The following is a 15431-nucleotide window of genomic DNA, read 5'->3' as shown; positions in this document are numbered from 1 at the left end:
TCTACAGGCTGAACAACATCCTAGTACAAACATATCACTAAGAGACCCTAAAGGATTTTACCAAGTGACTTATATGATCAGTAAAGACCTGGACTTGGAAAACCAATAGACCAACAGGCAAAGCAGAGATTCAGGATCTTCCGAACACTGAGAGTCTCATCTGCCCTGGGAAGCCACCAGATTGAAGCCCAAAACAAGAGGGTTTCAAATGCTTTAAGAAAGTATAATTTAACTCTGTTACCAATTTGTCCTACCCTAATGACTCTCAATAAAAACAAAGGGCTGAACCTCTCCCAGCAAGTACATTCATCCTGTTCTGAGGTCATTCCCCTTGAGTAAGAAGCTCCCTTGGAAGTGGGTGTGTTTTTTGGCAGGAGACAGCAGGAAAGAGTCCCTCATTCATTTCAGTGGAAGTCCCCTGACTCCAACCTAAATTCAGTGGGGCTTCCCGGAGGTGGGAAAGGGAAGTCAGTTTTAAGGATAGAGAAATGAAATGGCGTAAGGGATGGGGACTTCCCTGGTAGTCCAGTGGTTAAGACTCGGCGTTTCCAATGCAGGGGGCACGAGTTCGATCCCTGGCCAGGGAACTAAGATCCCACATGCTGCGCGGCCAAAAAAAAAAAAAAGAAGAAGAAATGACATAGGGAAATTGAGAGCTCTGCACCCACATTTCCAACAAGGAGGGTGGGGCTTCCCCACACTGCCAAGTGATGCTCCGTAACACCAACTGGGTGTCCTACAATTCAGCTCCATTCTGACACCATCTACCTGGAGAGAGCATCAGATTCCACAGGTAAAGGGTTCAGTCCTACAAAACTGCCCTCCACTTCAGATGCCAAGCACTAGCCCAGGTCGCTACCCGTGCTTCTGACTGACTGGTTACAAATTGGAGGTTCGAACAATCCCCTCTTACTCAGGATGCCAATCCAAGTCCAAGTTGTTACCTATACTTCTGAACAACTCGCTATAAGCCAGAGGTTCCCATGACCCACTTTTTGGGTTCTATTACTTGGCTAGAGTAGCTCAGGAAACTCAGGAAACCTATTTACTCCCTAGATTACCCGTTTATTACAAAGGATATTAAAGGATATGAATCAACAGGCAGATGAAGAGATACGTAGGACAAGGTCCTGCACAAAGGTGCTTCTGTCATTGTAGAGTTTAGGTCCTAGCATGGTAGTACTTGGAAGCTTTCTGTTTCCCCAGTCTGGAAGCTTGCTGAACCCCCTTCTTTTGGGGGTTTTATGGAGGCTTCATTGCATAGGCATGATTGATGAACTTATTGACCCTTGGTGACTGATTCAACCTCTAGTCTCTCTCCCCTCCCCAGAAATCAGCCCCACCTTCTAGTCAAGGCACTTTGGAAGACAGTTTGGCCATTTCTTAGAAAACTAAACATACGCTTACCATACAATCCAGCAGTTGCACTTTTAAATATTTACCCAAATGAACTAAAAACTTATCTCCATATAAAAACCTGCACTCCTATGTTCATAGCAACTTTATTCATAATTGCCAAAGCTTGGAAGCAACCAAAATGCCCCTCAGTAGGTGAATGGATAAATAAACTGTGGTATATCCAGGCAATGGTATATTATTCAGCACTGAAAAGAAATGAGCCATTAAGCCATGAAAAGACAGAGAAGAAACTTCAAAGCATATTACTAAGTGAAAAACGGTAACAGAAAACTACCTAACTATATGATGTTCAGGAAAAGGCAAAACGCTGGAAACAAGGTAAAGGTCAGTGGTTGCCAGGGATTGGCGGAGGATGAATAGGCAGAGCACAGAGGAACTACACTACATGATACTGTCATGGCAGATACATGTCATTATACATTTGTCAAAACCTGTAGAATGTATACAACACCAAGAGCGAAGCCCAATGTAAACTATGGACTTCGGTGAATGATAAGGTGTCAATTGATTGTAACACGCATACCACTGGGGGGCTGGGGGGTGGTGATAGTTGGGGAAGCTCTGAGTTGGGGGGCAGTGGGTATATGGGAAACTATGCATTCTGCTCAATTTTGCTGTGAATCTAACACTACTCTAAAAAATAAAATCTATTAAATTAAAAAAAAAAAAAGAAAAGTTCAGTTTGCTCCAGTTCAGGGAAGTTTTCTTTTACTGTTAGTAAAATAGTTGCCTCTCTTTTTTCTCTTTCTGCCCCTACTATTCACAATTCAAGGTTTTAGAATCTATCCTCCAAGTTTCTTACCATTTGCTTTCTATCTCTTTTTCTCTTTGCCCTATATCAAGACATTTCTTACCTGTGATTTTCCAGGATGCTAATTCAGATCTCCACGGTGACTTTCCTCTCCTTCAATGAATCTACTAAATTGTATTTAGTTAGGAAATTACGATTTTCAGCTCTTGAAAGTCTTTTTTGTGCTATATTTAAATGTCCTTCAATGCCTTTTTTTAAAATTCAGATTGTTTTGTCTCTTCCAAGAGCTCTGTTTATTTTGCCTCATCTTCCTCTCTCTAGTGCAAGGTCTTTAGGGAGCGCTTGCTTTTCTTCAGTGGCTCCTGGTTTCACACACCACGATGGCAGCTGCCTCAAAGGCAGAGGACTCTCGCCTGTGTGGTCAAGGTCACAGAAGCAGAGGCTTTCAGTCCACGTCCAGCTTCAAGGGCAGGAAAGACCCAGTCCACCCATTTGGTTGCCTCTTGACCTCTTCAGGGCCAGGGAGCCCAGGCCCGCTCACAGAGAACTCACATCAACCTTCCCCCAGAGAATCCCGCAGAACCCAAAGTCCCCTTGCACCCAGCTCTCCACTAAGCCCAGCAGTTGCTTGCCTCAGAGGAAGCGCAAAGAGGCTAGAGTGGGGGCAGAGGGTAAGGGAGCTGTGTTCACTGGGGGGGGCCTTCCCAGGGTCCCAGCATGAACCCTTAGACAAACCAAGACTTCAAATACAAGTCCAGGCAGGAGCAGCTTCAGGAAGTCCCCCAGCCGTCGGGTGGTACACACTGTTCTCTCTTTGTTGTTGATGGTATTTTGTTGTATCATGGTAGCCTTTCAGGGCCCTTTTCTTGTAGATAAGCCAGGAGGTCCACATCCAAGTACTGCACGCCACGAGGCACCCCTCAGATCATCCTGTCCAGTGGACTCAGCAGGCTCTCCAAATCCATATCCCTCAACTCTAGGCTATGCATTTAGATTTTATCTTCAAAATATCTCTCGGATCCACCCACCTCTCCTCATCTCTGTCTCTATGATCTTAATGTAAGCCACCATCATCTCACCTCTGTCCTGGTCCCTACACTGGCCTGCTCAATAGTCCCCTACAATTATTCTGTCTTCTTGCAACCCATTCTGTGCCCCTGATTAAAACACTGCCACAGCACTGTCCCCTTGTTGAGCTGGCCTGGAGTGAGGGAGGCGATGCCTGCCTGACGCCCATCTGGTGACACACCCTCATTCCTTCCTCCAAGCCCGACTCCCAGGGTTCCCAATGGCCTTTTCTTTCAGAACCACAGCCTAGGTCTAAACAGATAGAACCATGCTTTAGCAGTATTTTACAATAACCAGGATATTTCCATTTAGACAGTATTCTATACACTAGTTCTGTGATCTTTATAAGGAAAGAAATAAGTTAGGATTATGTGGGACTTATTTTCTAACTACTTTTTGCAATTATTCAACCTTCTTATCATGAGCATATGTTTTATAATTTTTTTTTAATGTGCACTAAGACAAGGAAGTGTATTACTTTTTTAGAAATGGCCAAGGCTCCCCTCCCACCTGTGCATTAAACATTACCCCATCTTCTCATATTTGGTTTGTTCCAGAAGTCACACCTCCCACATCCACCCCCCTTCATCTCTGCTTGAGCCTCATTTTCCTGCAGAACCTTCCTAACATCTCTGCGCATGCTAACCCTCCCCCCCAGTCCTATGCTCTCATGACGCAGTGCGTGTCTCTTTGCTGCAGACACTGATTTGGGTCCTGTTGCGTTGACATGATGAATATCTACCATCCCTACAGAGAGTGAGTTACAAGAAGGCATTTTACTCCCACCACCAGGCACAGAAGAGGTAACTGGTCAAGATGTGCTGAATACATGAAATAAAGATGAAATGCACATCTGAATAGTTCTCTGCAGTTTACAAAGTGCTTTGGTACAGAGTATAACATGTGACCTTCACAACTTCACTTTGAAGGCAACATCAGCACCCCTTTCTACAGAGGACAGAACAGTTTTCTTTGATTTAGTTTTGTTTTACTCCCCTGTGGTTTTTTTAAAACGCTGTTTTATTATTCCTACTCTAATCTTTATTATTTCTGTTCTTATCTGTTTTGAATTTGCTCAGTTGCTCTTTTCCTTACTTCTTAAGTTGAAACTCAGCTCACTGACTTATTAAACTTTTTTAGGTACATTTAAAGCCAAAAGTTGCCCTCCATATATTGTCTTAGCTACATCCCACAAATTGGGGTAATGTTTTTGGTATTATTCAGTTTAAAATATTTAAATTCCCCATTATGATATTTTCTTCAACCTAGGAATCATTTAGAAGTACCTGTTTAATTTTTAAAATACTTATACCACAAAAACTTTTTTGGATATCTTTTTAGTTGTTACTCTCAAAATTTTGCTGTATTTTGGTCAGACTTTTTATTACTGATTCTTTGGGGTTTTTGAGATTTCTTTTATGGTCAAGTATATGACCAATTATTTTTAAATGTCACATGAGTGCTTAAAGCCTGGAATTTACTTAGGGTGACCCACTTGGGTAGAGGGCTCTGGGACTTAGAGTTACCTGAGATTTCTCTTGAGAAACATAGGTTTATAAAAGGGTTTTTTTTTTTTCTTCCTTTTTAAAATTTATTTTGTTGAAGTATAGTTGATTTACAATGTTATATTAATTTCTACTGTACAGCAAACTGACTCAATTATACATATATATACATTCTTATTCATATTCTTTTCCATTATGGTTTATTATAGGATATTGAATATAGTTCCTGTGCTATACAGTAGGACCTTGTTGTTTATCCATTCTATGTATAACAGTTTGCATCTGCTAATCCCAAACTCCCAATCCATCCCTCCCATAGCCCCTCTCCCCACTTGGCAACCACAAGTCTCTTCTCTATGTCTGTGAGTCTGTTTCATAGATAAGTTCATGTGTCATATTTTAGATTCCACATATAAGTGATATCATATGGTATTTGTCTTTCTCTTTCTGATATACTTCACTTAGTATGATAATCTCTAGGTTCATCTATGTTGCTTTTGCTTCCTTTCTAATAACACTGTAATAAAATGGAATAAGTGTTTCTGCTGATATTAGTACATTGTTTGAGTCATTTGTGCCATCCACTGTGTTAATTAGCTGCTTTACAAACATAATCTTAGTTAACTCTTACCATACCCTTAGAGGGTATATTTTTATTAATGTACTCATTTTACAGATGAGCATACATGGCACATAGAAGTTAATCAACTTTCCCAAGTCAACTCCATGATAGAGCTCGTTCTCATCTGGGCTTATACGACTCCCACATCTGCGCTTTTAAGTACAGCCTGCTGGACCTTCCAAGGGAGTGAGCTGCCAGGTCTCGCTGGGGCTGGCGCTGTGGGAATTAGGTAATCCCCTCCCCTCCAACTAGATGAATCTGAGCCCTTTTAGGCTGTGGACAGCTCAGAAAAAAAGATACACGTGATTCCAGCAGGGTCTGTTTTCCCCTGTTTGGTTTTACAACAACAAATTATCTTCTCCTAATCATTTTCAGTTGGGATTAAATCAAGTTTCAATTGCTCATTAAAATCAGAAGCAGTGTGGGTGTTGGGATGAGAGCAGCTGGGCGAGAGGCCCTTGGGGCTCCCGGCCTGGACTGCCCCTCACTGTCCCAGGTGACTCCTTCACCTTCCAAGCGAGGGGGCTCTTCCCCATCTGGGCCACAAGAGCAGCAACACGCATCTAATCTGTTTTAAAATTTATACAAGCCAGGGTTGCGTATAATGAAATATAGATAGAATAACACCATTAAGACAGAAACAGGAAGCAAAGGAAAAGAGAAAAATCAGTACACCAAAAACCTGAGTTAATATGCTCACTTTACGTGAGTTTTCAAATTCACTATGAGCTTTCTGGTAACTTTGGCAAAAAAAAAAAAATTAAATAAATAAATAAATAATTGCATACATGCATACATACATATATATGTATATATGGTGGGTTCTGTAATTTGAAATAACTGAAAAAAGAATGCATACCAGTTCAACAAGGGAGACTTTTTTTCTGATAGATGATCGCTAAGATCCCTTCTGGCTATGGACTTTATTTTCATTTTATTTTTGTACATCTTTACTGGAGCATAATTGCTTTACAATGTTGTGTTAGTTTCTGCTGTGCAACAAAGTGAATCAGCTATAGGTATACATAGATCGCCATATCCCCTCCCCCTTGAGCCTCCCTCCCACCTTCCCTATCCCACCCCTCTAGGTGGTCACAAAGCACCGAGCTGATCTCCCTGTGCTATGCCTGGCTGTGGATTTTATAAGTGCTCAAAGCAAATGAAATTATCTCTTCTCATTTGGTTAGACTTGTTCAGATTGCTTATCTATTATTGACTATAAACATCACCTAACGCAGATATTAAACTAACCCATGTAGAAATAATCAGCCTTACAAACAGCTAAGAAACTCAAAGCAAAGCAACTCTGAGCCAAGGCTATATAGTGAAGGGTGGTGGTCAGAATTACAGGCTTTGTAGTCAGAAAGATCTGGGATTGTTAGGAATATTAAATACATCTAAAAAGGTTACTGTAGAGCCTGGTACATAGTCAGTTCTCCATAACCTATTATTTTTAAGTAATGGTGCACTTACCTTTCACTTTGGACATGCTGTAATACAAACCAACGATCCCACCATCTGTCTCATAATCCACAGACTGAGCATATTTTAAACCCAGACTGCCTGGCTGCAAGCCTTGGCTCTACCATCTACCAGCTGTTTGTCCTCAGGCAAGTTCTTAACCTCTCTGGGCCTCAATCTGGGCCTCAATTTCCTTACATGTAAGATGGAGATGGGAATGATATCTACCTCACAGGATTGTTATGGTGATCAAATGAGTAAATATATGTAAGGTACTGAAGGCAATGCCTGGCACGTCATAAGAGCTATATAGATATTAGTGACTATTATGGCAACAATATATGACTATTATAGCAACAAAAGAGGAACTAGGCCAACAAATAAAATACATATCCAAAACACTATATATTTTGGAAGATCTTTCCTAAGGGAAAAAGAGCCAGGAATTGAGATGGGAACCTGAATGCTATTTATGTTTTCAGTGGAGTTCTTGGTGGGCCATATAAGATGCCCATATTCCAAAAGCTGAGAGTTTGTGTTCTGAAGGTGAAACTATTCCCATATTTGAATAATTCTTGAAATAACCTTGGAATCCTATGTGAACATACAGAACTTTTTTCAGTCATTAATTCACAGAGACAATGTGGTCATGTGGAAATCAACTTTTTTTTTTCCCAAATAATTTACCTGCCACAATTTAATCCAGAAGCTGTCCAGTTCGATAGCACTCATGTGGTTAGTGGTTAATCAATGAGATTTAATTTGCCACCTTCCCTAGAGCAGACCCACCCTACCCTGGAGACCACTGGAATGCAATGCAACCGTCAATAGGTTTTTTAATCTTTCTGACTCTGTTTCTCCTTCTATATAATTGAAGGGCCACCTACATGATGAAATGAGATCACACAGGAGTAAGATTCCTCCCAGCACAGTGCCTGGCCCTGAGCAGAGCCTTGAGAGCTAGGTTTCCATCTCTCCCTTTTCCTCACAGGACGTGGCCTCTGTGGGGAACGGAACCTTGAGGTAGTTGACCACCCTTAACCCAGTGAGGGTCTGCGGTCAGGGCGAGAGCTTAGGGGGCCGCAGGGCTTGACTCAGCTCAGACCCCTACAGATGCCTGAGTGGAGTGGCAGCCTGTCGGGTGGGCTTGTGGGGCCCGGGAGGGCCCACGTGGAAGGCGGCAACAAGGGGGAAGGTGGCCTAAGCCCCTCTCAGGAGGGTCTGCCTCGCAGGGTGGGGGGTGGGCAGTGAGGTGGGTCTGAGGCAGCAGAGGCTCATCAGGGAAGTTCTGAAACGTTGTCTAGTGACAAAATCGCCCATCCCACGGCATCCTTACTGTTGTTTCTAATGAATTCCATGAATCTGTCAGGGTCACTGAGGTCACTTTGAAAGGAAGCGTGGAGAAGTGGGTGGCTTTCCTCTCTCACTTTTGGGTGACTAATAAAGCAATCTTGTTTTGTTTTCTGGCATGGGACTCTGTGAATATTTAAAGAAAGAATAGAGACCTTTTCATACAACCCAAGGCCTCTGTTTTCAGACTCCTCCGGAACTCCTGGGAGGACGGTACCTCCACAGCTCTTTCCCATCCAAGTGAGAAAACAAGAACGCTCCTGGATGCAAGCTTCCAGGTACAATGGAGGCGCTGACTTCATTCGTGATTTTTAAAGCATGATCTGAAAACTCCTCCGAAAATGGAGCTAACGGCCCATGTGTTCACCTTGGTCACTGGACGAAAACAGAAAAGGAGCATCTTTCGTTGAAATGAAATCCTTTGAGCCTTGGGTGCTTCACAGTATGGGAGCCGTGCTTTGATGGATCCTGCAGCAAGAGCTGTGGTAACTCAAGAGACCCAGGAAATCACCAAAGTCAGGAGGAAACTCCAGCGAAGACAAAGGTGAAGTGTGGCCCAAGTACATTAGCTCCAGGCTGGGGGGACTTTCAAAAGCTGAGCAGGACTGAGGCAACATTGCCTGAGTTCCCAGAATTTTCCTTACCCTCCTGGTTGGGGTACAGAGCATAATTTGTGGGTCTGGAAAAAGACACATGCTCATGTCACAGTGAGAATTCCATTCAGAGCTACAGTAACCTTGGGACTGCTAAAAACAGGGTTCAAATCAAGCGAAACTACTCCTGTTGAAACCGCTATCTTGCAGCTGAAATATTCATTTTTTCATGGTCGGTTTCTAATTCATCATTACTTCTTCTCTAATTTATCATTCAAAATCACTTAAATCAGAAGTTTGATTTTGACCAATCAACAACTTCTAAAGGAAGTACGGCCTTCATCCTTCCCTTATTTGTGATTTACCACAAAAACGCCATCACACATCCAACGTATCATTCAAGCAACAAATATGTATGCATGCATCTAGCACATTTCCTAGGAGACCGAGCCAAGAACAGAGTCATGTAAACAAGACACTAGCACACGAAAAGTTCAATAACAAGGCTAAACAATGAACACTGGATGTACAATGAGAAATCTATGTTTAATTCGTAAATAGTACTAAGATACAGCCTGATTTCAGTGCAGAGAATCAGCAATGATGCCTGGAGTGGGCCGGAAGTCTCGTGAGAGGGATGAATCTTGATTTGGGCCTTAAAAAATAAGGAGAAGTTGGAAAATAAGAGCGGCTAGGAGAAGACATTCCAGAACAGAAAAATTATGTGAATAAAGGCAAGAAATCTGAGCAGCGTTGATAAAGTCTCTTAAAGGAAAGTTTTGTAGCCTGATACCAGAACCAACCAGGGATGGAATTAATAGGAAGAATGTATCCCTACCCCCCCTCCTCTGTTGCTTTGCTGCTGCCCCAGGTCCTGGCACATGGGGCCAGCTACATAATTTGCAGAACCCAATGCAAAATGAAAATGCACAGCCCAGTGGGGTGGGGAAGTGAACTTCCCCTTCCCTTGGGCCCATCTCCCCAACACACAAAAAATGGGTGACCCCCAAGGGATCGCAACCTCTGTGTGGGACATGCTGGGTACCTGGCCCAGGAGTGGGTGAGAGGCCACTGCCTTGCCCTGTCCCAGATGCCACAGGGCCTGCACTTGACTCTGACCCTCCTGCACCTACAAACAGGCCCTGCCAGGAGTAGGAAGTGGCAGCGGAAATGGAGCATGGACCTCCCCCACCAACGCCCCAGGGCAGAGGGCAGCAGGGATCCCAGGCAGAGGTGTGGGGAAGGGGGAGTGGGGCAGGACCCAGGCCCCAGGAGGCTGGGTGCAGGCAGCTAAAAGCCCAGAAGAGGAAATTGCAGGACAGTCAGACAATTGTGAAGGGTCAAGTTATGCTTTGAATGACAGCATAGGTGATGAGTTCTGGTTATTCCCCTCCACCCCAGAGACCGCCAGGACAGTGGCTTTCTCAGCCTGGCTGACCCCATCCCGTCACTCTTTAGAAAAACCATCTACCAGTTAAGAGGTGATGAACAAAATCGAATCCTTTCATTCACCATCAAGTGATTCAATGCGCAAAGCCCCAAGTAACTTTAAACCTCAGGTCTTCCTGTTGTAGTTTATGTAACTTTAAGAATTTTCCCATTTTTGCACCCGTCCTTTTATTTAGTCTACCAGGAAAAGAGGTCAACTATCATATTTGCAACGAAAAGTCCTTAAGAGACATGAGTATCAATCTTTGTGAGCTCCTTCTGTCATATCCTTCCATTATTGGTGCATTGCTTAATTTTTAGATCATTTCATAGCTTCCAAAAGAAATTCTGTTAATTTTTACTCACCACACCTGAGAAAATTCTGGGTGATTCTAGCTAAAGATTTGTCAATTTTGTTTATCTTTTCAATGAACCAGCTCTAAATATCATTTCATTGATATTTTCTTTTGTCTTTTTAGTCTCTATTTCTTTTATTTCCGCTCTAGTTTTTGTTATTTCCTTCCTTCTACTAACTTCGGATTTTGTTCTTCCCTTTCTAGGTCCTTGAGGTGTAAAGTTAGGTTGTTACTGAATATTTTTCTTGTTTCCTGATGGAAGCACTTATCGTTATGAACTTCCCTCTTCCTTTTATTTTTTTGATTTATTTTATTGAAGTATAGTTGATTTACCACGTTGTGTTAATTTCTGCTATCCAGCAAAGTGATTCAGTTATACATATATATATACATTCTTTTTAATATTCTTTTCAATTACAGTTTATCACAGGATATTGAATATAGTTCCCTGTGCTATACAGTAGGACCTTGTTGTTTATCCATCCTATACATAATGGTTTGCATTTGCTAATCCCCAAACTCCCAATCCAACCCTCTCCTTCCCCCGCTCCCTCTCGGCAACCACAAGTCTGATGAGCTTCCCTCTTAGAACTGCTTTTGCTGCATTCCATAAGAGAATTCTAGAATTTCACTCTTTGTTTCAGTTGTCCAGAGAGAACCAGAGACCCAGTAGCTTCCTGAAAGTGGGATAGAGCTTAAACACAAACAGAAAAGTCTTGGTTCATGGGTTTGGGGTCACCTGACACAATTCCAGGAGGAGCACCTGGAAACACACCTGAAGTTCCACAGAGGCCGATCCTTCTGTGAAAGGCTCAGAGGGGTGAGGGTCCCAGGGGGACAACACAGAATGCCATTCACCCATGAAAACTCAGGTTTCCACAGCAGAAATAAAACATATGTGGCATGCTAATCTTGCCCTGTTTTGTTGCAAAGACCTCTGACTGACCTTAAAAATACATAAAATAGACATGGTGGCCATCAGATGCATTATATTCCTGAATGAACCAAATATTCTACCGTCAATTATCTGATACAATCAGGCTGTTAGTCCTTCAGGCTTACAACACAAAGTTTTTCTTAAGGCAATTTGAAATCATACAGTATTTTCTTTGGCTGATGTTTTCCCCCAACTTTTTATTTTGAAAAATTTCAAACGTAGAGTAAGATGACTGAATGGTACCATGAATACTCAGACCCCCTTCACTTAGATGCACCAACCAGTAACACTTTGTCATATTTGTTTGATCAAGCAGTATTTAACCCTAGAGGCACACGGGATGACCCTTGAGAAGGGTGAAAAGAGCCTCACACAGACCAGGACACTCTGATTTCATGCCAAAAGGTGACCTCTCAGTCATTAGGTGTGTTGAGATGTCTTTGGGCCTCTCCTTGGCTGAGGCTTGACTGCTCATTCTGGATTAAGAAACGAGATTAATTGAGGAAAAGCGTGAATCGTACTTATGCAAATGTATTTGAGAAAATGTCAATAAATTCAGTAAATATAAAGTTTATTTTCACTTACTGGTGTCCATATTTAAAGCAAAACACTTTTTCAACATTTGCATATATCATACATTCACTCACCAAGTATATATGAAGCTCCCACTCTAGCCGTGCCCGGCACTGTTCTGGACACGGGACACGGCAGCATGGTGAGCTCAGACCTCCCGACCTTCACCATAGAGGGACTGGGACCGATGATGAACTAGTACAGAAATGCCACGTGCTCTGGAGGCTCTGGAGGCAAATGCTATGTGCTCTGGAGGAAATGAAGCAATACTCGGGGTGGGTTAGTGACTCCAACTCATTCCTTCAGGGTCACAGGCCCAGTGAGTGGAAAGAGTCAGCAACCATGTTCCAGAAGCAAACAGGAGGAACAGAGGTGGGGGGAGGAGGTGAGACCAGAAATCATCAGGGCCAGATGTGTAAGGCCTCATTGTGCCTGGCAAAGAGCTTGGATTTCATCATAAATTCAGAGGAAAATCAAAAGAGGTTTTTATGCAGAGAAAGGGCACAATCTGACTTAAGTTGCAAAGGTCCCTCTGGCCGTTGTGCAAAAAAAGTGATTATAGGACCTGTCGTAGCTTCTTCAGCCTGCCATAATAAAGTACCACAAACTGGGCGGCTTAAAACAACAGAAACTTATTGTCTCACAGTTCTGGAGGCTAGAAGTCCAAAATCAAGGTGTTGAGGGAATTCTCTGGCAGTCCACTGGTTAGGGCTCCGTGCTTCCACTGCAGGGGGCACAGGTTCAACCCCTGGTCAGGGAACTAAAATCCCACATGCGGTGTGGCCAAAAAAAGAAAAAAAATCAAAGGTCTCGCTCCCTCCAAAGTCTCTAGGGGAGGAGGATTCCTTGCCTTTTCCAGCTCCTGGTGTCCCCAGGCGGCCCTGGGCTTGTGGCAGCATCGCTCCACTCTCCACCTCCATCCTTACATGGCTGTCTTCCCTGTGTGTGTGTGTTTCCATGTCTCTTCGCCTTATAAGGACACCAGTCAGATTGGATTAGGGCTCACCCTAAAGATTTCAACTTCAGGGCTTCCCTGGTGGCGCAGTGGTTGAGAATCTGCCTGCCAATGCAGGGGACACGGGTTCGAGCCCTGGTCTGGGAGGATCCCACGTGCCGCGGAGCAACTAGACCCGTGAGCCACAATTACTGAGCCTGCGCGTCTGGAGCCTGTGCTCCGCAACAAAAGAGGCCGCGATAGTGAGAGGCCCGCGCACCGCGATGAAGAGTGGCCCCCGCTTGCCACAACTAGAGAAAGCCCTTGCACGGAAACAAAGACCCAACACAGCCATAAATTTAAAAAAAAAAAAAAAAAATCTTCATCTTCAATTGACTGCACCTGCAAAAACCCTATTTCTAAATAAGGTCACATTTAAAATTTCCAGGGGGTAGGACTTCAACATACCTTTTAGGGGGATGCAGTTCAGCCCATGGCCGGAGCACAGGAAGAAGCAGGGGACTGTTTGGGGCTCCTGTGGTGTACAGGTAGGAGAAGAGCAGCTGCGATGCCTGGGGAATGAAGAGCAGAAAAAGAGGTAAGATACAGGTTACGTTTTGTAAGTCTACCCACAAGACTAGTGGAGTGTGAGGGCAAAAAGCAATCAGGAGTGCTTCTAGAATTTTGGATTACACAACTAGGAAGACGGTGCGGCCATTTATGAGATGAAAAAGAGAAGGATCAAGTTTGGAGAACAAATCAATAGCTGTATTTGGAGCATGTTCAACTTGAGATGCCTTTCAGATGCGCCCATGGACCTGTCAAAGAAGCACTTGAATCTACTTGTCTGGACCTCAGGGGAGACGTCAGGACTAGATGTGTGAATTTGGAAACTAGCAACATAGGGAGCTTCATTTTGATTTGAATTTCATCATGAGTAGGACAGTTGAGATTTTGAATGAGAATAATTTTCTGTCTGACTTATTTCACTCAGTATGACAATCTCTAGGTCCATCCATGTTGCTGCAAACGGCATTATTTTGTTCTTTTTAATGGCTAATATTACATTGTATACAACTATCATATGATATCACTTATATGTGGCATCTAAAAAAATGGTACAAATGAACTTATTTACAAAACAGAAATAGAGTCACAGATGTAGAAAACCAACCTAACCATGGGGGAAAAGGCGGGGAGGGATAAACTGGGAGATATGGACTGACATGTACATACTACTATATGTAAAACAGATAAGTAATAAGGACCTACTGTAGAGCACAGGGAACTCTACCCAATACTCTGCAGTGACCTATATGGGAAAAGAATCTAAAAAAGGGTGGATATATGTTTATGTATAACTGAATCATTTTGCTGTACACCTGAAACTGACACAACAATGTAAATCAACTATACTCCAATACAAATTTTTAAAAATTTAAAAATAAAAATGTAAAAAATAAAGTATTTAAAGTAACAAAAAAAAAAGAAAAGAATTTTTAAGTAATGATAAAGACTAGTTTAATCATTCTGTAAGTTTTCAGAGAGTCATTACTTGAAGCTTCATAGCTAAACAGAGAACGCTGTGGAGTTACTTGCTGACAGCTTAGTTTACATCGGATACTAGGAAACAAGGTGGATTGTGTATTGCTGGCTTTCTTACTCAGCAACTTGCAAAGCCCTGAATTTGGTTATCAATCAAGGAGAAGTAAATCCTGTGTGACATGAACAAAATTTTTCCATATTTTGAACAATTGTTCTTAAATCCAAAATAATCCGGACTTCCCAGGTGGCACTGTGGTTAAGAATCCACCTGCCAATGCAGGAGACACGGGTTCGAACCCTGGTCCGGGAAGATCCCACATGCTGTGGAGCAACTAAGCGCATGAGCCACAACTACTGAGCCTGTGCTCCAGAGCCCGTGAGCCGCAACTACTGAGCTTGCGCTCTAGAGCCCGCGAGCCACAACTACTGAAGCCCGTGCATCTAGAGCCCGTGCTCCGCAACAAGAGCAGCCACTGCAATGAGAAGCCCGCACACCACAACGAAGAGTAGCCCCCCGCTCGCTGCAACTAGAGAAAGCCCTCGTGCAGCAACGAAGACCCAATGCCGCCAAAAGTAAATAAATAAATAAATATTTTTTAAAAATCCAAAATAATCGTATAAGAAAGAACGTGGCTCCGTTTTCTGATGTTTGACTGCTGACAGCTTTTAAGCCTCATCCCTCCTGCTGCCCCCTCCACCCACATCGAATAAAAAAGCCCGAGTGCTCCCTCTTTCGGTCCAGAGGGAGAGTCAGACCACAGAAGCCTTTTCCCATGCCCTGAACCTCACCCCAGCCCCGCCCCAATAAACCCCAAGCCTGTCTCTCTTCCTTTCTCTCTCAAGACATTTTTGGACCAGCTTGGGAAGCCTATTCCGCCCTCCCCAAAAG

General features: G+C 43.2%; 1 protein-coding gene across 1 annotated transcript in view; it reads right to left on the bottom strand.

The window, feature by feature from the left end:
• The window catches only part of LOC309634490 (uncharacterized protein), a 95041-nt gene that overhangs the window by 31313 nt on the left and 48297 nt on the right, over positions 1 to 15431 (bottom strand). Inside the window, exon 3 of the mRNA XM_082404671.1 lies at positions 13466 to 13569. Coding sequence (XP_082260797.1) covers positions 13466 to 13569 — 104 coding nt within the window. The remainder of the gene's footprint in view (positions 1 to 13465; positions 13570 to 15431) is intronic.

Source organism: Balaenoptera borealis, assembly GCF_965194805.1.
Source record: "Balaenoptera borealis genome assembly, chromosome: 9".
Taxonomy (NCBI): domain Eukaryota; kingdom Metazoa; phylum Chordata; class Mammalia; order Artiodactyla; family Balaenopteridae; genus Balaenoptera; species Balaenoptera borealis.
Note: the sequence above shows the minus strand (reverse complement) of the source record. Positions and strands in the feature narration are given on the sequence as shown.